This window comes from Odocoileus virginianus, chromosome 17 (assembly GCF_023699985.2).
Source record: "Odocoileus virginianus isolate 20LAN1187 ecotype Illinois chromosome 17, Ovbor_1.2, whole genome shotgun sequence".
Taxonomy (NCBI): domain Eukaryota; kingdom Metazoa; phylum Chordata; class Mammalia; order Artiodactyla; family Cervidae; genus Odocoileus; species Odocoileus virginianus.
Genome location: NC_069690.1, coordinates 20294529 through 20317298, shown reverse-complemented (window position 1 = coordinate 20317298; position 22770 = coordinate 20294529). Strand labels below are relative to the sequence as shown.

The following is a 22770-nucleotide window of genomic DNA, read 5'->3' as shown; positions in this document are numbered from 1 at the left end:
TTTGTCAACTGGAGTTATATCATATGGCTTTTTCATGACCTAAAGTACAGAGAGTGTGTTTTAAAACATATAGAAAGGATGTCAACTTCCTCCATGGTACCCGCAGGAAATGAAACAATTAGGATGCTTCTCTGGCAGGAGCCGTGAGCCTACTCCCCCACCATAGAATCAAATCCCTTATCTTCCTATTATTCACATCAATTTCCTTTGACCATGTGTCCATTTATTCTGCCTTTATTAGGCCACTCATTTTGCCTTTTTTGTCATGCCACTTCCTGCATGTGGAAGTGAAGGAATATACTCAACTTGAATCCAGATGAAGTAATCCTGCGGTAACAAATACCAGCAAACATTCATCTGTTTTAAAAAATTGTCTTTAAGAAACAAGTATGAACACTCATTTTATTTCTCAAAACAGTTCTAATAAGGTAAGTGTACTTCAACACTTGTTTTTATACAAATTACTCCAAAAAATTCTTTAAATTTCACCTTGAATTGATGACTCAGGTTTAAAAATTACAACTGAAAAAAGTCAACTTCTACTTAATATTGCCTTTCAAATGGTTAATTTTATAAGACCCCCCAAAAAATGTCATAAAAGATTTAGGATATTCCTATAAAAGTTTATTTTTAAAATTAGTATCAACACAAAAAGCATGAGCTTTTTACAAAATTTACAAAAAGATGACTTCATCAATATTTTAAAAAATGTGCATTAGAGGTCATTAAGAAAGTTAAAATATAGCCTATAGAATGGAAGAAAATATGTGCAAATAAGCAATTTGATAAGGGTCTAGAGCCCAGACTATGTCAAGAAATCCTGCAACTCAACAAAAAGATGAAAAACCCAATTAAAAATGGGCAAAAGACTTGAACTGGAATTTCTCCAAATAAGATATACAAATGACCAAGAAGCACACAAGAACATGCTCAATATCATTAGTCATCAGGGAAATACAAATCTAAATTTCAGTAAGATACCACCTTTCAGCCACTAAAATGGCTGCAATAAAAAAAACACAAATTAACAAGGTAAGTAAGGATGTGGAAAAACTAGAACCCTCATATATTGCTGATGGGGACATAAAATGGTTCTGCTACTGTGGAGTAGTTTGGCAGTTCATCAAGAAGCTAAACATGGGATTACCATATGATGGCATTTCCATCAAAAAGCCAAACATAGGTTAACCCCAAAGAATTGAAAACAGGGAATCAGATATTGTATGTCAATGTGCACAGTAGTATTATTCGTAACAGTAAAAAATAAAAACAACCCAAATATCCATCAACAGATACATAGATAAACAAATTATGGTATATACCTACAATGGAACCTTATTCCGTCATAAAAAGAAATAAAGTACTAATACATGCTACAACAAGAACGATCTTTGAAAACATTATGCCAAGTGAAAGGAGACAGACACAAAGGGTCATATATTGTATGATTTCATTTCTATGAAATATCCAAAATAAGCCAAGTCCATAGAGACAGAACGTGGATTGGTGGTTACCAAGGGCTTGTGGGGCATGGGGATAGGAACAAGTGCTTCATGGGTAAGGGGTTTCCTTTTCAGGAGATGAAAATATTTTCTAACAAAATAGAGGTGGTTATGGCACAAAATTGTGAACGCACTAAATGTCACTGAATTATTTACTTTAACATGGTTATTGTGATATGAATTTCACCTAAATAAAAATTAATATAAAATTTACAAAAGGAAATCTTACTTTTCTCTAAATTCTTTCAAAATCCTTCTAAATTGTTAAGTTGGCAGCAAAGAATTCCTGTTAAATTTCTTTGCCAGGATTTCAAAACTCATTTAAAGATTTTAAAGATGAGAAAATGAAATATGTCATGGAAAGAAACATATCTACATGATTAAAGATGTATCCTCACCATGCCAAGGTCTTGATACCACATGTGTACATATGTAAATTATTCTCACTGGAATGTAACTAGAATTATGTTTTCAGATTTAGTCAACATGACATTTGATGTATTCCGAGAATATTTTTAAAAGCTCAAAACAAAAAATATTTTCTGTCAAACATGGTATATAATCAATAAAGTAAGAAAAAAGCAAAAAAAAAAATTGCTAACCAGGCTGTAACTTCATAATTCCTATTTCAGTCTTTGAGAATTGTCCATGATTACCAGTTATAGAATACATTTATCCTACTATTGGGAAACTTTCAAAGCCATTTTGGGGGAATCTTGATTTACTTCTTAAATACAAATATCCTTAAACATATATTGTCATTTCTAAAAAGGCAGGTTAATCTATACACCATCAAATTTCAACTGTGATACTTTCTTGTATAATCTAACAAATGTTGACAGTAAATTTCTTACCCATTGCCCCTGGTGTTAATACTTTTACTCTTTTTTTTTTAAATTTACTAAGATATAATTCACATACTGTACAATCCATCCATTTAAGGTATAAAATTCAATGTTGTTCCATATATTCACAGGGTTGTACAACCATCCCTACTATCTAATTATAGAACATGTCATTACTTAAAAAAAAAAAACAAAACAAAATCCATACCCATTAGCAGTGACCCCTTCTCACCCACCTCTAATCTATTTTCTGTTTCTATGGGTTTGCCTACTTCTGAGTATTCATTAAAATGTAATCATATAACATATGGTTTCTTATGATTGAATTCTATCACTTAGCATGTTTTCAAGGCTCATTTATGTAGTAGCATGCATCAGTACTTCATTCCTTTCCATTGCCAAATAGCATGCAATTGCATAGCATATTTCCTTTAATCATCAGTCAGCCAACATTTGGGTTATTTTTATTTTGGTGATCATGAGTACTGCTATTAGGAACATCCGCACACAAGTTTGCATGTAGAGATACGTTTTCGGGTCTCTTGGGTATTGACACTTATTTACACAACCATAGCTGGACATTGTAATGATTTTTAATCTTGACCTCTCATCCTATTCAACTGATAAATTCCGGCTGAATTATATGGAAGTGTATAAGCTCAGGTATTACAGAAGAATGAGGTCACTGTGTTGCAGTTAAATACACAGCAGATGAAAGACAAGAGAATGTCAAAATCTAAACCTGCATAAAAGGGCTTATTAAACTTTAGGGAGAAATAGAACTAAACATTTGGATCTGTTAGTGTTTAATTTTATGAATGACAAAGAACATGTTACCAAATTCCCAGGAAAAGGGATAAATATAAAACATGTGTGAGGGATAAATATAAAACATTTGTTAGGGATAAATATAAACCACTTGAAGAACCAGGTGAGAGAGAAGTGGAGGAAGGGAGAAGGAGGAAAAGGGAAGGAGGGGAGAGAGAGACAGAAAGAGGAAAGGGGCAGGGGTGATGGAAAGAGGGAGTACAGAGGAGTATGGGGACAGGGGAGGGGGCGGGAGGGGAAAACAGCCAGCAAATCGGCTTAAAAAGTAATGAGAAAAGACCTTTGTTGTTGTCTGCCATAAAAGCAATAACAGGATACCCACTTTAATAGAGCCTAAGACAATAAACACATAAAATTCCACCAGGATTTTCAAATGCTCTCAACAAGAATTAATTAGTGGAATAGCAAACTGCTGTTACCTCCATGCAGGTTTGCTGAGAGCACAAATGGATAGGTCTTCATCCAGCTCATTACAGCAATAGTTTCTGGTTGGGTGGGCTCTGTGATCTGAACAAACTGGTCTGGGAAATTCCGGTTCAGGTCAAAGTTGTTGCTGTTGTTTCTGCCAATTACACTTACTGGATCTCCTGTATGATAAAAGATTCAAATGTAAGCTACATTTCACTTACATTTTAATCCAGCACAAACGACTTCAGCTATCTTAACTCAAAGCTAAGTGTGAACACATCAGGCTTCACTATGATCAAACACACTACAACTGAAAGTGAGCAGGACCCTGTGAGGCCTTCCCAGGTACAAAAGCTCCTCTGCATGCCCTGATTCTTGTTTGCAGAAAAAAGACTTTCATTTCTGAGGTCTTCCCTAAGATCCACAAGCAATGACTAATTAGGGAAGTGAGGAAATTCTGCCTTTCATCGTATTTTGAGGGGGGAAAAAGCCCAATCATATGAATTATATGAAAATATTGCTCAATTGTCAATAATCCACATACAACAATGTGATCACAGTATTAAGTGGGCAGGACTGATATGAGGGGGATTTTATTGTACTGATATATAGGTCACTAAACAAATTAAAAAAAAAAAATCCAGACCAAATGAAAAGAAAAAAGTTGCAGTACGCTTATATTAAAGTGATCACTATTAAAAGGTAAAGTTAGTCAAGAACACAGTTGGAAGTTTAACCTGATGGAAGAGAAAGAGTTCAACTTGAGCTTATTCCATTTTACTAAGGGAGAAGAAAATGAATGCAAGTGAGTGAAGAAAGTCTACTAGAGGGCTCACTAGTAGTATGAGTTCCATCTTTCAGAAAGATCTCAGGGAGGAATGTGGAAGGGATTTGGGAGGCTGACAAAGAATGAGGTCCTTAAGAAAAGAATCTAAATAATATACATGTATAAAGATTAACCTAGTCATTCACTAATTGATTCTCTCTGTGTTCAATCAGTGCCAGTAACAAACCATGTGGCTGTATATTCATATTGTGGGATCTGTTCTATTCACTGGTATCACTGTCTGGAAGGAACCACAGGTTAGGAAAAGATGGATTCTTACTCTGCAGTGCTCTGCATCAGGTGGCCCGTGTAAAAAAATTGCTCTCCTTGCCTATACTGTGATGCCCCAGCAGAGACGGGCTAGTCCAGGGAAGGCAGAGGAATGGGAAATCAGTAACTTAGCAGGTTTAGACTACATATACATGCAGAGTAGAACTGGGAGTCAAAAAAAATTTGGTTTGAGTTTTCACTTATTAGATAAGGTTCCCAACAAAATAATTTAACAAAAATTAATGTTAAAATGGAGCAATTTATCAAAATCTTACATTTTAGTAAATAAGAACCATTACCAAAGTGGAGACTTCATTAAATATAAACTTGATGGCATAATTATTGAATAAACTAGCCTATCTTATAAGAAAACAAAAGCTAAAACCAATGATAAATTATAAGAATAAAACAGGAAGAAATTTTAGGGAAACAACCAGTTCAGATTATTTTCTATGCTCAAATAATTATGCCACATGATAAACAATGAACATGAGTCTGAGCAAACTCTAGGAGATGGTGAAGGACAGGAAAGCCTGGCATGTTGCAGTCCATAGGGTCACAAAGAGTCAGGCGTGACTTAGCAACTGAACTGAATTGAACTGAACTGAATGATAATCAAAATGATTAAGCATTAATAGATAGCTATTGTTTACCTTCCTGGGCCTTTTCATACCCATCAGGATTCATGGATGGCATAAGGTGAATTCTAGTGTTAAGAACCAAATCTGTTACTTCAGGATCTGTGCCAAAGTTCTTACAAAGGTATTCGATGAGGTTCAGTAGCAGTTCTCTTCCAACCACTTCATTTCCATGCATATTTCCAATGTATTTAAATTCTGGTTCACCTGAAAACAGAATTACATGGAAGACCTTTTTTCTTCTTCATTCATCCTAGACTTGCTCACTTTTCACCCAATACACAAAGACCTTGAACCAAAAATTTAAACTATATTTTGACAAAAGAAACAGGAAAAAGCATCTTATAAAGTAGTTTCATTACTACTACATGTCAGATAGCAAGCTCAAAGTAAACATATATTATATACATATGAATATGTATATATACACATAAGGCCTTCTCTGGTGGCTCAGTGATAAAGAATCTGCCTGCCAATGCAGGAGACACAGGTTTGATTCCTGGGTCAGGAAGATCTCCTGGAGAAGGAAATGGCAACCCACTCCAGTGTTCTTGCTTGGGAAATCCCATGGACAGAGGAGCCTGGTAGGCTGCAGACCATGGGGTCGCAAGAGTCAGACACGACTTAGGGACTAAACGACATATATACATACATACATACATACATATATCATATGCTACAAAAATAAAAATACTATTAGCTGGAAGAATCCAACCTATGTGTGTAGTATGCTAAATATGCTGCATAATACGTAAGTTGCTCAGTTGTGTCTGACTCTCTGTGACCCCATGGACTATAACCTGCCAGGCTCTTCTGTCCATGGAATTCTTCAGGCAAGAATACTGGACTGGGTAGCCATTCCCTTCTCTAAGTGATCTTCCCAATCCAGGGATTGAACCCAGGTCTCGGTCTCCCACATTGCAGGCAGATTCTTTATCATCTGAGCCACCAGGGAAGCCCATGGTGCATAATATGAATTATCAAATGGATTTTTTTTTTTCCTAGCAGAAGATTGGTCCCATTTTCTTTGATCCAGTTATAAATACTACAGGTGACCTTTCTAGATGAAGCAAAGAAATATAGCCCACAGCTCTGAGAAGCAATACTGAAATTATGTGTGAAACTACACCAATTACCTGGTTCATGGACACCTGGGTTATCAGATATCTCCATTACATAAAGTTCTCTTGACTCTACTGATTTTCCCAATGAATAAAGTCGGGTGATGTTAGGATACTCATTGGCAAACCTTCTCAGGAAGATTTCCATGTCAGGGAAATGGTGGTGGTGAAAGTCCTGTGGTTGAATTGGCTGGTGGGTGGACTGTGTACCAAGAGGACTATTAAGTGTAGCTACTGTGCTAGCTGTTACTACAGCCTCAGTCGCGGCAGGGATTACTGAAGCCACCGTCGGTCGTAGGGGAAAATTCACCTTTGTGGCTGGTCCTTCTTTCACTATGATATTATTAACAGTCAGTGGCATATATCTGAAAAGAAAAATTCGAAAAAGTAGATGGGCTTGGAGTTAAACTGAAACAGACAATGCTTGAACATTATAAAAGCACAACAGCCTTCTCATACTCTTGCACTGTCTCTCAAAAATCAAATCAAATCAAGAGAAATGTGCAAATTCAAGACTTTTAGGATATTATTTCACAAAGAATCTCAGATTAAGTCTTTAAAGAACTATTTCTCTGACCATCCTTTCAGGTTCCACACATTAGGATGCTTATAAAAAGTTATATTCAAAGAAGAGATGAAAAATGGAGGTAGTTGATCCATTTGTAACCATTCCTACAATACTCAAAGTAGGGATAAATGATCCGATTCTTTGTAGCGCCTTATCAAATTGACATTCCAACTACTTTATCAAATAGGAAAGTTCAAAATTGAAGGTAATTTATTTGCTACAGGTAAATCCTTAGCAAAATGAGGTCATAGGTAACCACTCATTTTGTGTATTAGAAAGCTGATGGTAAGACAGCTCTTCAAAGTGTCTTTTGTAGAGTCCTGAGTTTTTTCTACCCTGGTATTCAATTAGCCTTGAGCTTTTAAAACTCCTTCCTCCCAATTTTACAACTATGTTTCATATCCAGTTATATAGTTAATGTGACAAGACTCTACTGTAGTATTTTCTCATTACAAAAGGGGGAAAAAAATATCAGAAAACAAGGAAAAACAAAAGCCAGATATGGTAAGATCTCCCCAAATGTATTTCTGTCTAGATATAAACAGAAGCTTGACATTTTAAGAGTCTAGTTTAAATTCTTATCTAGTTACGTTTAGAGAAGAGCTAACATTCATCCTGCTCAAACTCTTCCAAAAAATTGCACAGGGAGGAACACTCCCAGAACTCATTTTACAACCATCACCCTGATACCAAAACCAGAAAAGGATTATCACAGAAAAAAGAAAATTATAAGCCAATATCACTGATGAACATCGATGCAAAACTCAACAAAATTCTAGCAAAGAGAATCCAACAACACATTAAAAGGATCATATACCATGATCAAGTGGGGTTTATCCCAGGGATGCAAAGATTCTTCAATATACACAAACCAATCAATGTGATACACCAATATTAACGAATTAAAAGGTAAAATTCATACCCAGTTAAAACTGCTGTAATGTTATAAGTTCCAGGAACAAGTAATCTGTGGAAATCACCAAATCTTCCTGTTGTGATATTATGATTAATACCAGCTACTGAGATAGTTGTATTCTCTAAGCCAGCTCCTGTTACTGAATCTGTAACAAATCCTTTAACACCAATGTGGACCTAGAAAAACAAGAATCAACATAGACTGCTCAGAGAGAGTCAATTTGGAAGGCAAGAGAGAATAGCCTCTCTGCACTGATGCTAGAATTTCTCAAAAATTAAGTTATTCCTCTAGCCCTCTGAAACATTTTTCAATCCTTCCAAGTTTAAATAAAATACAGACCAAAAAGATTAAATCCTGAAACTTAAGTCATCTGAAACCTAGGCTGAAAAGTACTTTTGAAATTCCCTCATCTCAAAGCTAGACTTCTGCTTTTCTCAACGAGATACAATTTATAATATAAGCATGCGTGCATGCTAGGTCACTTGAGTCGTGTCTGACTCTTTGAGAACCTACGGACTGTATCACGTCAGGATCCTCTGTCTATGAGATTCCAGGCAAGATTACTAGAGTGGGTTTCCATGCCTTCCTCCGGGATCTTCCCAACCCAGGGATGGAACCCGTGTCTCCTAGGTCTCCTGCATTGACAGGCGGGTGCTTTAGCACCACCAGGGAGGCCTCAATTTCTGATACATGCAATAGTATATTAGCCTGCCTGATATTTAAGTTAAACTTATGTTGTGGTTCATATGGTGGTAAAGGTTCTCTAGCAAATATGATCACATGGTGTTGTAAGAATCTGGTAATACAACTTTTGCTAATTATTTATTTATTTGCTAATTATTTCAAGTTGTAGAAGTGTTGTAAGATAGTCAAAGGAAGCTCTCCAGAGGAACAGAGCTCAGGGGAAGGGAAATGGAGGTTTAGAGTATGTTCTGATAGATTCTAATACTTTCTAAAGATTATCTATCATCTTAAATAATAAAAAAGGACAATGGGTATCTAGCATAGACTTACTCACATACACAAATTTCCCCCCATTCAATCAATTATTTCCATACCCACCCTTCCGTATAGCTGCTTTTACCTTTTCAATCAGCGTGATCAAAGACTCACGATTGTTCTCCCATTCTTGCCGAAGCTGTGAAGCAGGTGGGTACTTGCAACAGGATAGTTCTAACGTGATCTCAAAACAGTTGGCCCATACATAATTATAATCTTGCATACCACCTGAAACATGGAAGAAAAAGTAAGTTTATTCTCAGGATTCTACTCTCAAAAAGACCAAGGCCATCTCTGCCTATATAAACTCTCTTTCATTAAGTCGTTTGAAATCAGAGAAGGCTCTTGAATTATAGAGGAAACTAACAAGGAAGGTAAAAGGAATACACACTGGAAAGGAATATATATAAAGGAAATGTATCTGATTGACAGGTAAACAGTTATAAAGAGCATGAATATAACAGTTAATAATAACAGTAATAATGATGACAGTTCTATATTTGAATGTTTACTATATGCCAATGTTACTGAGTCCAAGTTCCCTCTGCTCTTTCTGCCACATGACAGGCCAAAGTTGAGGCAAGGAATACAACTTTATTTGAAGAGCTGGCAGACTGAGAAGATGGCACATTAATGTCTCAAAATAACCATCTTGCTGGAGTCTGGATGCCAGGTTCTCTTACAGAACCAGAGATGCGGTGAGGAACTAAAGTCAAAAGGCACAATAAAGAGGGACAGGCAGTGAGGAAGTAAAGTTTTTAAAAGGGGCCATCAGTCTTGCAAAGTATCCCTAGGAATGGGCCAGCCAGTGAAAGGGATGTGTTCATTTCTGTGGACAGGGTCAGATTATCTGACAGGGTCAGAGCTGAACAAAGGCACTTACAGTTGTTTTTTTTTTTAATTTGAGATTTTATTCATTTATTTATTTAAATTTTTTGGCTGTAGTGGGTCTTCATTGCTGCACATGTGCCTTTTCTAGTTGCAGCAGACAGGGGCTACTCTCTGTTGCAGTGCCCGGGCTTTTCATTGCAGTGGTGTCTCTGGTTGTGGAGCATGGGCTATAGGCACTTGGACTTCAGTAGTTACGGAATGTGGGCTCAGTAGTTGTGGCTCTTGGGCTCGAGAGTAAGTGCTATCCCAGTAGTGGTGCACAAGCTTAGTTGCTCCAGGGCATGTGGGGTCTTCCTGGATCAGGGATCAAACCAGTGTCCTTTGCTTTGGGATTCTTAACCACTGGGAAGCCTGGTACTTTAGTTTAACAGTCAGAAAGAGGGACAGGGTCCTTCGAGGCAGGTCAGTATGTATGATTATAGTAACAAAAGCAACAAAAAGCAAGTCAAAGAAACAGTTTCAACAAGGAGTCAGAATTGGTTCTTCTCTGCAACCCAGCTCTGTTCTATGACCTTTACGCATATTAACATTTAGTCTTTACAACAACGTTATGATGCAGGTATTCCTATTTCACCCATTTTACAGAGGCGAGAAAAGTAAGGCACAGAGAGGTTAAGATTTCTGACAGAATGAACATGAAAGATACTCAAGTGATCTTCAAGTTATGAAGGTCATTCATGTCAAAACATTATTAAGGGTCTACTATCCTAACTGTACTCTTCTCTACCACAAAGGTGACAATAAGGGTCTGAATCAAAACGGTAGAGTAGAGGGACCCCACCACAACTGAAAGGAACAAGCAGCCCACATAGGGAACACCCATGAAGTGTCTGGTTTGGCTAGCCAGAGGGGAGCATGCTGCTGAGCTCATAGGACTTCTCCAAGATCGGGAGACATACAGACTTACTTTACACAAAGAAATCAACACAGAAAATCAGGCAAAATGAGGAGACAGAGGAACGTGCTCCACAAGAAAGACTAAGACAAAACCTCAGAAGAAGACCTAAATGAAATGGAGATAAGCAATCTGCCTGATGAAGAGTTAAAGGTAATGATCATTAAGATACTCATTGAAGAATGGATGAACATGGTGAAAACTTCAACAAAGAGAAAATATAAAAAAGGACCAATTAGGGCTGAAGAATACAATAAATAAAATGAAAAAATACACTAGAGGGAATCAACAGTATTATATACAATGGAATATTATTTTTAAACTTTTAAAATTATCTATATACAATGGAATATTACTCAGCCATAAAAGGAACACATTTGAATCAGTTCTAATGAGGTAGATGAACCTAGAGCCTATTATACAGAGTGAAGTAAGTCAGAAAAACAAAAACAAACATCATAAACTAAGTCAGAAAAACAAAAACAAACATCATAAACTAATACATATATATGGAAACCAGAATGGTGCTAATGAACCTATTGGCAGGGCAGCAATGGAGATGCAGACATAGAGAACAGATAGGTAGACATGGTGGGGGGCGAGGAAGGAGAGGGTGGGAAAAATGGGCAGAGCAGCATGGAAACATATATACTACCATATGTAAGGTAGAAAGGCAGTGGGAATTTGCTATATGACCCAGGCAGTTCAAATCGGAGCTCTGTGACAACCTAGAGGGGTGGGATCGGGTGGGAATTGGAGAGAGGTTCAAGAGAGAGGGGACATGTGTATACCTATGGTTGATTCATACCGATGTGTGGCAGAAACCAACACAATACTGTAAAGCAATTATCCTTCCATTAAAAATAAATAAAGTGTTTTTTTAAAAAAGATGATGGAAAAAAAATACACTACAGGGAATCAACAATAGACTAGATGATACAGAATACTAGATCAGTGATCTGGAAGACAGAGTAGAGAAAAATTACCCAAGCTAAACAGGAAAAAGACAAGTGAGGAGAGTTTAAGTGACCTCTGGGACAACAGCAAGCATACTAACATTTACATTATAGTGTCTCAGAAGGAGAAGAAAGATAAAAAAAGAACTTATTTGAAGAAATAGTAACTGAGAACTTCCCTAACCAGTGGAATGAAACAGATATCCAGTCCAGGAAGCACAGACAGTCCCAAACAAGGTGAACTCAAAGAGGTGCAATCCAAGACACATTATATTTAAAATGCCAAAAATTAAACATAAAGAGATTCATAAAAGCATCAAGAGGAGAAACAACTAATTACATACAAGGAAACTCCCATAAGACTATAAGCTGACTTTTCAGCCAGTAGAAAACGACACAATATATTCAAAGTGCTGAAAAAAATACAACCAAGAATATCCAGCAAGGTTATCATTTGAAGGAGTGATAAAGAGTTTGACAGATAAACAAAAGCTAAAGGAGTTTATCACCAATAAACCAGCCCTTCAAGAAACATTAAAGGGACTTCTATCAGCAGAAAAGGTCACAATTAGAAATAAGAAAATGATAAAAGAGACAAATCTCAATGGCAGAGACAAACATATAGAAAAGATAGTGGATCAACCACTTATAACATTAGTAGAGAGGCAAAAGTAAAGAGGTAGAAGATGAAAGTTGTGAAATCTATTACTATCTTCCAAAATAGTTGTACTGTTTTGCACTCCCATCAATAATGAGTGAGAGTTCCTGTGGCTCCACCTCTTCACAAGCATTTGCTGTTGTCAGTGTTCTGGACTATGGCCTTTCTGATAGGTGTGTAGTGGTAACTTGTTTTAATTTACATTTCCCTGTTGACATATGATGTGGAATCTTTTCATGTTTATTTGCCATCTGTATATCTATTGGTGAGATGTCTGTTAGGTTTCTGGCCCATTTTTTTTTTCTTTTATGCATATCTTCCTGTTTTCTTTTTTTTTTTTTTTTATTTTTATTAGTCGGAGGCCAATTACTTTACAATATTGTAGTGGTTTTAAAAATATGGAACGCTTCACGAATTTGCGTGTCATCCTTGCGCAGGGGCCATGCTAATCTTCTCTGTATTGTTCCAATTTTAGTATATGTGCTGCCGAAGTGAGCACTTCTGGCCCATTTTTAAATGAGGTTGTTGTTTTATTAGTGTTGAGTCTTAAGTGAAAGTGAAAGTCACTCAGCCATGTCAGACTCTTTGCAACCCCACTGACGATACAGTCTGTGGAATTCTCCAGGCCAGAATACTGGAGTGGGTAGCCTTTCTCTTCTCCAGGGGATCTTTCCAACCCAGGGGTCAAACCAAGGTCTCCCACATTGTAGGAGGATTCTTTACCAGTTGAGCCACAAGGGAAGCCCAAGAATACTGGAGTGGGTAGCCTATCCCTTCTCCAGCAGATCTTCCCGACCCAGGAATCGAACTGGGGTCTCCTGCAATACAGGCAGATTCTTTACAAACTGAGTGATCAGAGTTTTTTAATATATTTTAGATAATAGTCCTTTATCAGATGTAATTGCCTTCTTTTTTTAGGCTGAATAACATTCCACTGGATGTATATACCACATTTTCTTCATTTATCTGTCAATAAACATTTAGGTAGCTTTTTGGCAACTGCGAATAACACTGCAGTGAACATGGGTGTACAAATTTTCAAGATCCTTTTTTCAGTTCTTTTGTATTTATACCCTTAAGTGAGATTGTTGAATCATACGGTAATTCTATTTTTAACTTTTTGAGGAAGCTCCATACTGTTTTCCATAGCAACTGCACTATTTTATATTCCTACCAACTGTGCAAAGGGATTGAAATTCTCCACAACTCCATCAAACTTGCTATTTTAATTTGGCTTTTTTTTAAAAAATAGTGATCATCCTAAGAGGTAGAAGGATATCTCTTTGTGGTTTTGATTTTGTTTTTCCCTAATAATGATAGTAAGCATCTTTTCATATGTGTGCTGGTCATTGATGTTTTTTTGAAAAAATGTGTATTCAAGTCCATTGTCCATTTATTAATCAGATTACTTGTTTTCTGTTGAGTTGTATTCTGAATATTAACCCCTTATCTGATAAACAGTTTGCAAATATTTTTCAGTAGGCTGCCTTTTCACTGTTGATTGTGTCCCTTGCTGCATAGAACATTGCAGGATTTTGAGCAGAAGTGTGATATAATCTGAACTGCTGGGTGAAAACTGATGGTAGAGGAACAAAACAAAACAAAAAAAAGCAGGGAGATGAATTAGAAGAGAATGATGGTTTCAACTAGGCTGCTGGTAAAGGAGATGAAGCAGAGAGATCTGGCTGTGAGAAAAGATTTGTTTAAAAGGAATCAAGGATGACTTCTTGATTTTTGCTTGAGAAACTAGGAAGACAGTGTCATTAGTGTCATTAACTGAGAGGATGAAGGAGTACAAAGGAAACAGATATGGCAAGCCTAAGGTTTTGTCTTTGGTCCTCTTCTCTTACTTTACTTATTCCCTTAGTGTCTCATGCAGCCCCACGGGGCTTAATTATTATCTACAGGCTGACAATTCTCAGATCTCTATGTCCAACCTACACCTCTTTCCAGAATCCAGACTTGTCCATTCAATGGCTTATTCAATATCTCTACTTGGGTATCACAAACCTAACAACAGCCTCATCTTCCCTAAACCTGCTTCACCTGCAGTCTCTCCCACGATGGTCAACAGCACTGGAAGAATCTAGTTGCTCAGGGTCAAAAGCCTTGGAGTCACATCTCACATCTAAAGCATTAGGAAATCATGCTAGTTGTAACTTGAAGATATATCCAGAATCCAAAGATTTCTCAACTCTACTGCTGCCACCTTGATCTAAGCCATGATCCTTTCTCCACCAGGACCTCTGCAATTTCTCTAAAAAGGTCTCCCTGTTCCTGCCCTAGCATTTCTGTGTTCTTTTCTCCAGAGATGCCAGAGTAATTCTGCTAAAATGTAAGCCAGAGGTTATTCCCCTATACAACGACTTCCTGTTGCATTCAAACTAAAAGCCAAAGCCTAAGGCGCTGTGTCATTTGTCCACTACCACTCCCCTCCCCTCTCTAACTACCTTTTACACTCTCCCCATCATCATCTCTCTGCACCAACCACACTGGCCACCCTGCTGTTCACTGGCTACCCTAGGTTGGTTAGTTAAGTCGCTCAGTAGTGTCTGACTCTTTGCGACCCCGTGGACTGTAGCCCACCAGGCTCCTCTGTCCATGGGATTCTCAGGCAAGAATCCCGGAGTGGGTTGCCATTTGGGTCTTCGCTCTAGCTATCCCCTTTGCCTGGTGTGCCCTTCCCCCAGATATCCCTACTTGACTCACTCGCTCACCTTCAGCTCTTTGCTCCAATTTCAACTTGACAATGAGGTTCAACCTGATCTCCCCACTTAGTTTCTAGTCACTTCTCCCCATCACTGTCCCCAAGCCCATCTCACAAGCACTCACAATTCCTCTCACCCTTTTTTTTCTATAGCACTTTAAAATTCACCCATTATGTTTATCCTTTATTGTCTGTTTCTCTTTGCTAGATTATAAAAGCAACACAGGGCAGAGATATTTGTTATACTCATTGACACACAGTCCAAGCACTAGAACAGTACCAGGCACATGGTATTTTTTCAATAAGTATTTGTTGAAGTAATGAAAGTAAGTAGGCTAGGACAGTGAGAAATTAAGATTTCTATTTTGAATGAGTTAAATTTGAGATTCTCATTGACCATCCATACGGATATGTCAAATAGACTGTCTTCCTAAAAGACATGTGCACATTTACCATCACTACAAGCCTGGTGACTTTGTCTTAACCTTTTTTTCTTAGCAGGCAAGCTATCCATCTCTGGTTTTCTCTTGTCTCCCAGCATCTTGGCACTCACTTTGGGTCTGGCAGAAAAGGTTAGAGGACGATTTTTCATCTCCCTTCCCCTCATATTTTAGGGCTTCCCTGGTGGTTCAGACAGTAAAGAATCTGCCTGCAATGCACGAGACCTGGGTTTGAGCCCTGGGTCAGGAAGATCCCCTGGAGAAGGGAATGGCAACCCACTACAGTATTCTTGCCTGGAGAATCTCATGCACAGAGGAGCCTGGTGGGCAACAGACTATGGGGTTGTAAAGAGTGGGACTCCACTGAGTAACTAACACTTTCACTCACCAGTCACGTTTAGTCATTTAGTGACGTTAGTCACTTTCGGTCATTACTGACCTCTGATCACCTTTGGTAACTCTGATGTGTATGTACATATGTGGACATACGTATGCTATTCATCATAAATCATATTTATTAATCTCCAATATTTACTACTATATTGGTCACAGTACAATGGTCACTGTGTATAAGTCATCAAACTAAGATTATAGGGATTTATAAATAGGAGACATATTTCCATTCCAGAGATTAGAGTCTTGAGGAAAACAAACACAGACCACTAAAAATAATTTCAGAGCAATACAAGTGTGAACTAATCTATTTTTCTGCATATGTAAAACTTACTGGGAAAAAGTTATTCTCATCTAAAGAAAAAAGAACTCAATAGCTGTATTAAACTGCAAACACAGTCAACTCACACTTTAATTATGCCAGAAGGCAGTGAAGTAGACCCTTATAATACTATAATCACCAGGCCTCATCCTGGCATTCTTTTGTTAACCCCTTAACTGTCTTGCTTCAGCGGCAATTTAAGAAATACTTGCTAAGAGCAACAAGAAGACAAAATTACATGAATTTCTGTGTTAAGGTCATGCCTAATTTAAAGATTTTATATACATATGCTAAATTGTTACCCAGATATATTCTCTATGCTTTTGTTTTTATCCTTTTTTAAAATCTCTTTTTTTTTCACTTTTTTTAAGGCAGTTTTTTAATCAAGAGATATTTTACAATTTTCGGGTAGCTAAATTTATCATTCTTTTCCTTTTATGGCTTCATAATACTTTGCTGTCTAGAAAGGCTTTTCTCATCCTGAGTATAAAAATACTTGTTGGCTTCTGGTTTTGTTTATGGCTACATTTTTACATCACGTTCCATATGGATTTAAGGCTTTATTTGGTATGATCTGAGGTAAATCTCACCTATATTTTGGTCTCAAAGTTAACCAGTTATCCCTATAATTCTTTCCCCATTGTTTTAAATGTCTTTAATTATATCCCAAATGCTTTTGTTTCTGTTACTATGCTTTCTATTTTGTTCTGCTGGTCAATTTATTGTGATATCTTAAGTACACCAATTTAGTAAGCATGGTTTTATAATACATTGTTCAGTTCAGTTCAGTCAGTCATGTCTGAGTCCTTGTGATCCCATGGACTGCAGCATACCAGGCCTCCCTGTCCATCACCAGCTCCTGGAGTTTGCTCAAACTCACATCCATTCAGTCAGTGATGCCATCCAACCATCTCATCATCTATTGTCCCCTTCTCCTCCCGCCTTCAGTCTTTCCCAGCATCAGGGTCTTTTCCAATGAGTCAGTTCTTCCCATCAGGCGGCCAAAGTATTGGAGTTTCAGCTTCATCATCAGTCCTTCCAATGAATAGTCAGGACTGATCTCCTTTAGGATGGACTGGTTGGATCTCCTTGCAGTCCAAGGGACTCTGGAGAGTCTTCTCCAACACCACAGTTCAAAAGCATCAATTCTTTGGCACTCAGCTTTCTTTATAGTCCAACTCTCACATCCATACATGACCACTGGAAAAACCATAGCTCTGACCAGATGGACCTTTGTTGGCAAAGTAATGTCTGTTTTTTAATAAGCTGTCTAGGTTGGTCATAACTTTTCTTCCAAGGAGCAAGCATCTTTTAATTTCATGGCTGCAATCACCATCTGCAGTGATTTTGGAGCCCAAGAAAATAAAAGTTCGTCACTGTTTCCAGTGTTTCCCCATCTATTTGCCATGAAGTGAGGGGACCAGATGCCATGATCTTAGTTTTCTGAATGTTGGGCTTTAAGCCAACTTTTTCACTCTCCTCTTTCACTTTCATCAAAAGGCTCTTTAGTTCTTCTTCACTTTCTGCCATAAGGGTGCTGTCATCTGCATATCTGAGGTTATTGATATTTCTCCCAGCAATCTTGATTCCAGCTTGTGCTTCATCCAGCCCAGCATGTCTCATGCTGTACTCTGCACATAAGTTAAATAAGCAGGCTGACAATATACAGCCTTGACGTACTCCCTTCCCAATTTGGAACCAGTCTGTTGGTCCATGTCCAGTTCTAACTCTTGCTTCTTGACCTGCATACAGATTTCTCAAGAGGCAGGTCACGTAGTCTGGTATTCCCATCTCTTGAAGAACTTTCCAGTTTATTGCGATCCACACAAAGGCTTTTGCATAGTCAGTAAAGCAGAAGTAGATGTTTTTCTGGAACTCTCTTGCTTTTTCAATGATCCAATGGGTGTTGGCAATTTGATCTCTGGTTCCTCTGCCTTTTCTAAGATCAGCTTGAACATCTGGAAGTTCACAGTTCACGTACTGTTGAAGCTAGCTTGGAGAATTTTGAGTATTACTTTGATGGCATGTGAGATGAGTGCAATTGTGCAGAGGTTTGAGCTTTCTTTGGCATTGCCTTTCTTTGGGATTGGAATGAAAACTGACCTTTTCCAGTCCTGTGGCCACTGCTGAGTTTTCCAAATTTGCTGACATACTGAGTACAGCACTTTCACAGCATCATCTTTTAGGATTTGAAATAGCTCAACTGAACTGAAATTTCATCACCTCCACTAGCTTTTTTCGTAGTGATGTTTCCTAAGGCCCACTTGACTTTGCATTCCAGGGTGTCTGGCTCTAGGTGAGTGATCACACCATCGTGATTATCTGGGTCATGAAGATCTTTTTTGTATAGCTCTGTGTATTCTTGCCACCTCTTCTTAATATCTTCGGCTTCTGTTAGGTCCATACCATTTCTGTCCTTTATTGTGCCCATCTTTGCAGGAAAAGTTCCCTTGGTATCTCTAATTTTCTTGAAGAGATCTCTCGTCTTTCCCATTCTATTGTTTTCCTCTGTTTCTTTGCACTGATCACTGAGGAAAGCTTTCTTATCTCTCCTTGCTATTCTTTGGAACTCTGCGTTCAAATGGGTATATCTTTCCTTTTCTCCTTTTCTCCAGACTATACAGTGGAAGTGACAATAGATTCAAGGGCTTAGATCTGATAGACAGAGTGCCTGAAGAACTATGGACAGAGGTTCGTGACACTGCATAGGAGGCAGTGATCAAGACCATCCCCAGAAATGCAAAAAGGCAAAATGGTTGTCTGAGGAGACCTTACAAATAGCTATGAAAAGAAGAGAAGTGAAAGGCAAAGGAGAAAAGCAAAGATATACCCATTTGAATGCAGAGTTCCAAAATAATACATTGTAATATCTGGCAATTAAAGTCTCTATTATCATTATCATAGAAATTCTCCTTTTCATTACTATAGACACCATTGTATGGATGTAGTTATCATTTAGTGGCTAAGGTGTGTCCTCTCTTTTGTGACCCCATGGATTGTAGCCCCACCAGGTTCCTCTGTTCATAGACTTTCTAAGGCAAGAGTACTGGAGTGGGCTCCCATTTCCTTCTCCAGGGGATCTCCTGGACACAGGGATCAAACCTGAATCTCCTGCATTGCAGGTAGATTATTTATGGCTGAGCAACCAGGCAAGCCCTCTATTTGTTTAGTCGATCACTATGTGGTGGGTATTTGACTTAGTTTCAACTTCAGGTGATTGTGAATAAAACTGTGCCTAAGTCTTAACATGGACAAATTATTTCATGTCTTTTGGGTAAATACCTAGGAGAGGTGTGGCTGGATCACGTGGTAAGTGAAAATTTAACTTCATAAGAAAATGTTAAACTGTTTTCCAACGTGGCTGTACTGTTTCACATTCCCACATCAAGATATGAATGTTCCAGCTGCTCTACACCCTTAGCTAACAAGTTGCCCAAGCAACTGGTCAGCCTTTTGTAATTTTAAGCATCCTGGCAGGTGGATAGTGCTAGCTCATGGTGGTTCCAACCTGTATTTCCCTGACAACTAATGATAGTTAACACCCTAAGGTATCTTTATTCGTGATCTATTTTGGGAGACCTTGGAAGTGACTGTAGACAGGACAGAGATTAAAAAAAGGGATCCTATAAAGTTTTCTATGAACTCCTGGACTCAACTCTGAACTGCACATGTGAGGGTCTGACCCTAAACAGCATACCAAAGTCACCGAGAACTGATCTACACAGCAGACCACTGCTCCCTGGGTGGTACTCTCACAGGACAGGTCCGAACAGGCAGGACAAAGGTGTTGAAAACTGAATTGACATTGGAATCACAGCCCACCGAAGGCAAGTAAAAACTTGCAACTGAACCTAAGTGGGTCATTCACTACCGGAATGAATAAACAAAAAGTTACCATTTTTATAGGGTTTAAACTAGGCTCCAATCTAATAATATATGATTCAAAATGTCCAGAATATAATCCAAATTATTTGACATTTAAAGAACTAGTCAAATATCAATAGCTTGCAAGGAAAAAATAATGCACACCAACTCCAAGACGATCCGGGTATGGGACTTATCAGACTAACCTTAAAGTAATTATTATAGCCAGGTAAATATTAAAGAGGTAAGATTAAACAGTCTTGAAATGAAATAAAAGAAACAAACAGAAGAGGTTGAAAAAATAAGATTTCAGAAGTAAAAAATATAACCAGATTTTAAAATTTACTGGATGAGTTCAACAGAAGAATAGAAATGACAAAGGGAAGTCAATTTGAAGACAAATAAATAGAAATTATCTAATCTGAACAACAGAAAAAAAAATAAAGTAAAAGAACAGAGTTTTAGGGACAGTATCAAAAGGTCTAATATTCTTGCTACTAGAGTCTCAAAAGGGGAGGAAAAAGTGTGCCATGCTGGGGAAAAAAAAAAGTTGAAGAAACAATGGCTGAAAACTTCCCAAATCTGGCAAAAGACATAAACTTATATTTCAAGAAGCTTAGCAAACCTCAAACAGGAGAAATTCATGTCTAGATACGTCACAGTCAAACTACTGAAATCCAAAGACAATGGGAACAATTTTGAAAGTCGTCAGTGAAAAATGATACATTATAGGAAGACAATTTAAATGACTGTGAATTTCTCATCAGAAGCCATGAGAGCCAGAAGGCAATGACATACACACACACAAATTTTTTTTTTAAAGAATAGTCAATCCAGAGCCCAGAATTTTATATCCAAGGAAAATATCCTTTAGGAACAAAGGCAGAAATAGATACTGTCTGTGATGGAAAGCTAGAAGAATCCCCCACAGGCAGATCTGCTTTAAAAGAAATGCTAAAGAAGGTTTTCTGGGTAGGAGAGAAATAATAGCAGAGCAGACCTTGGAACTTCAGGAATGAAAGAACAGAAATGGCAAATATTCAGATAAATACAAAAAACGATTTTTTCCTCTTAAGTTTCAAAACTATGTATATCTGTTGAAAGCAAAATGTATAGCACTGCCTGGTGGGAGTTTATAGATATAATACATAAACCACAACTGTACCATAAAGTGGGGGAAGATAAAGGGTATGGTGGTAAGATTTGTATGTTCTTCTCAAGGTGGTAAAATATTACTTCTAGGTAGAACTGTAAAAAATTATGCAAACTGTAATTCCCAGAGCAACCACCAAAACAAACTTTACAAAGAAATATAGTAAAAAATACTATAGTTAAAATTATATAATAAACATCCATACAATACAATGGAAGGCAGGAAAGAGGAAACAAGGGAATAAGAAACAGAAGGACAAAAAGAAAAATAATTAAAAGGTAGAGGTTAATCCAAACATATCAAAAATTACATTCAATGTAAATGATGCAAATACACCAACTAGAAAAACCTGTCAAACTGAATCAAAAAACAAGTCCCAACTATATGCTCACTTTAAATAGAATGGGATGGGTAGGTTAAAACAATGGAAAAAGTATACAATGCAAACGTGAATCAAAAGAAAGACGGAATGGCTATATTTAGATTAAAGTAGACTTCTGAGCAAGGAAAAGTACCAGATAGAAGGAGGGATAGTTATTGTTCAGTCACTAAGTCGTGTCTGACTCTTTGTGACCCCACGGACTATAGCACGCCAAGCTCCTCTATACACAGGGATTTCTAGGCAAAAAGACTGGAATGGGCTGCCATTTCCTTCTCCAAGGGACCTTCCCAAATCAGGGGTTGAACCCGCATCTCCTGCATATGCAGGAGGATTCCTTACCATTGAGCCACCAGGGAAACCCGAGGCGGGATAGCACAGAATGTTAGAGAGTCCGTTCACCAAGACAATGTAACAGTCCTAAATGTGACCTCTAACAGCAGAACTTCAAAACACATAAAACAAAAACTGATAGCACTAAGAGAAGAGGTGAGCCAATCTACAGTTATAGTTGCAGACTTCAATATCCCTCTCTCAATAGTCAACAGAACAAGTAGACAGAAAATCAGCAAAGGATACACGAGAACTGAAAAAGTGTCACTTAACCAGATCTAAATGACATTTATAGTAGATCCTACCCAACCACAGCAGAAAACATGCAAGTACATGTGGAACATTTAAACAGACCATATCCTGAGTCATAAAACAAACTTAATAAATTTAAAAGAACTGAAACTATACAAAATATGTTCTTTGACATGATGGAATTCCATAGAAATCAATAACAGAAAGCTATCTACAAAATACCCTTCTCTCAATGAAACCTCATAAAAATTAAGCACATTTCCTCTGAGTCTATAATAATGAGCCATCCCCAGGAGGCAATTTGTGAGCCGTGATATATACCTTAATCTATCTCTTTAGAACCCCATAAGAGTCAATGTCAGAAAAGAAGCAAACTTTTAGTTTGCAAAACAAAAATGACAAAGCTCTCCTACCTTTAGAACATCAAAAAGTCTTTATTCACCAACTTCAAGCTTTAGTTTAAAAACTACTTAAAAAAAAAAAAACTCATCTAAAAAGCTGGAAACAAGTGGAGATATTAACAGAGTAATGAATAATTTAAGAATTTTTGCAAGATGCCACAAATAGGCATTATTTGCCATCTGTGTTAAACTTCACATAATTTTT

The 22770-nt window shown here is 37.5% G+C and overlaps 1 protein-coding gene and 1 non-coding gene across 2 annotated transcripts in view; both read right to left on the bottom strand.

Moving 5' to 3' along the window:
- The window catches only part of CPD (carboxypeptidase D), a 66590-nt gene that overhangs the window by 27732 nt on the left and 16088 nt on the right, over positions 1-22770 (bottom strand). The window contains exons 3-7 of the mRNA XM_020886821.2: positions 9007-9149; positions 7929-8098; positions 6454-6803; positions 5333-5524; positions 3595-3762 (exon numbers count right to left, since the gene is read on the bottom strand). Of these exons, the coding sequence (XP_020742480.2) occupies positions 3595-3762; positions 5333-5524; positions 6454-6803; positions 7929-8098; positions 9007-9149 (1023 nt within the window). The remainder of the gene's footprint in view (positions 1-3594; positions 3763-5332; positions 5525-6453; positions 6804-7928; positions 8099-9006; positions 9150-22770) is intronic.
- LOC139039359 (U6 spliceosomal RNA) lies at positions 12714-12820 on the bottom strand. Its single transcript, XR_011492665.1, has one exon. It is a non-coding gene; the product is annotated as a U6 spliceosomal RNA (small nuclear RNA).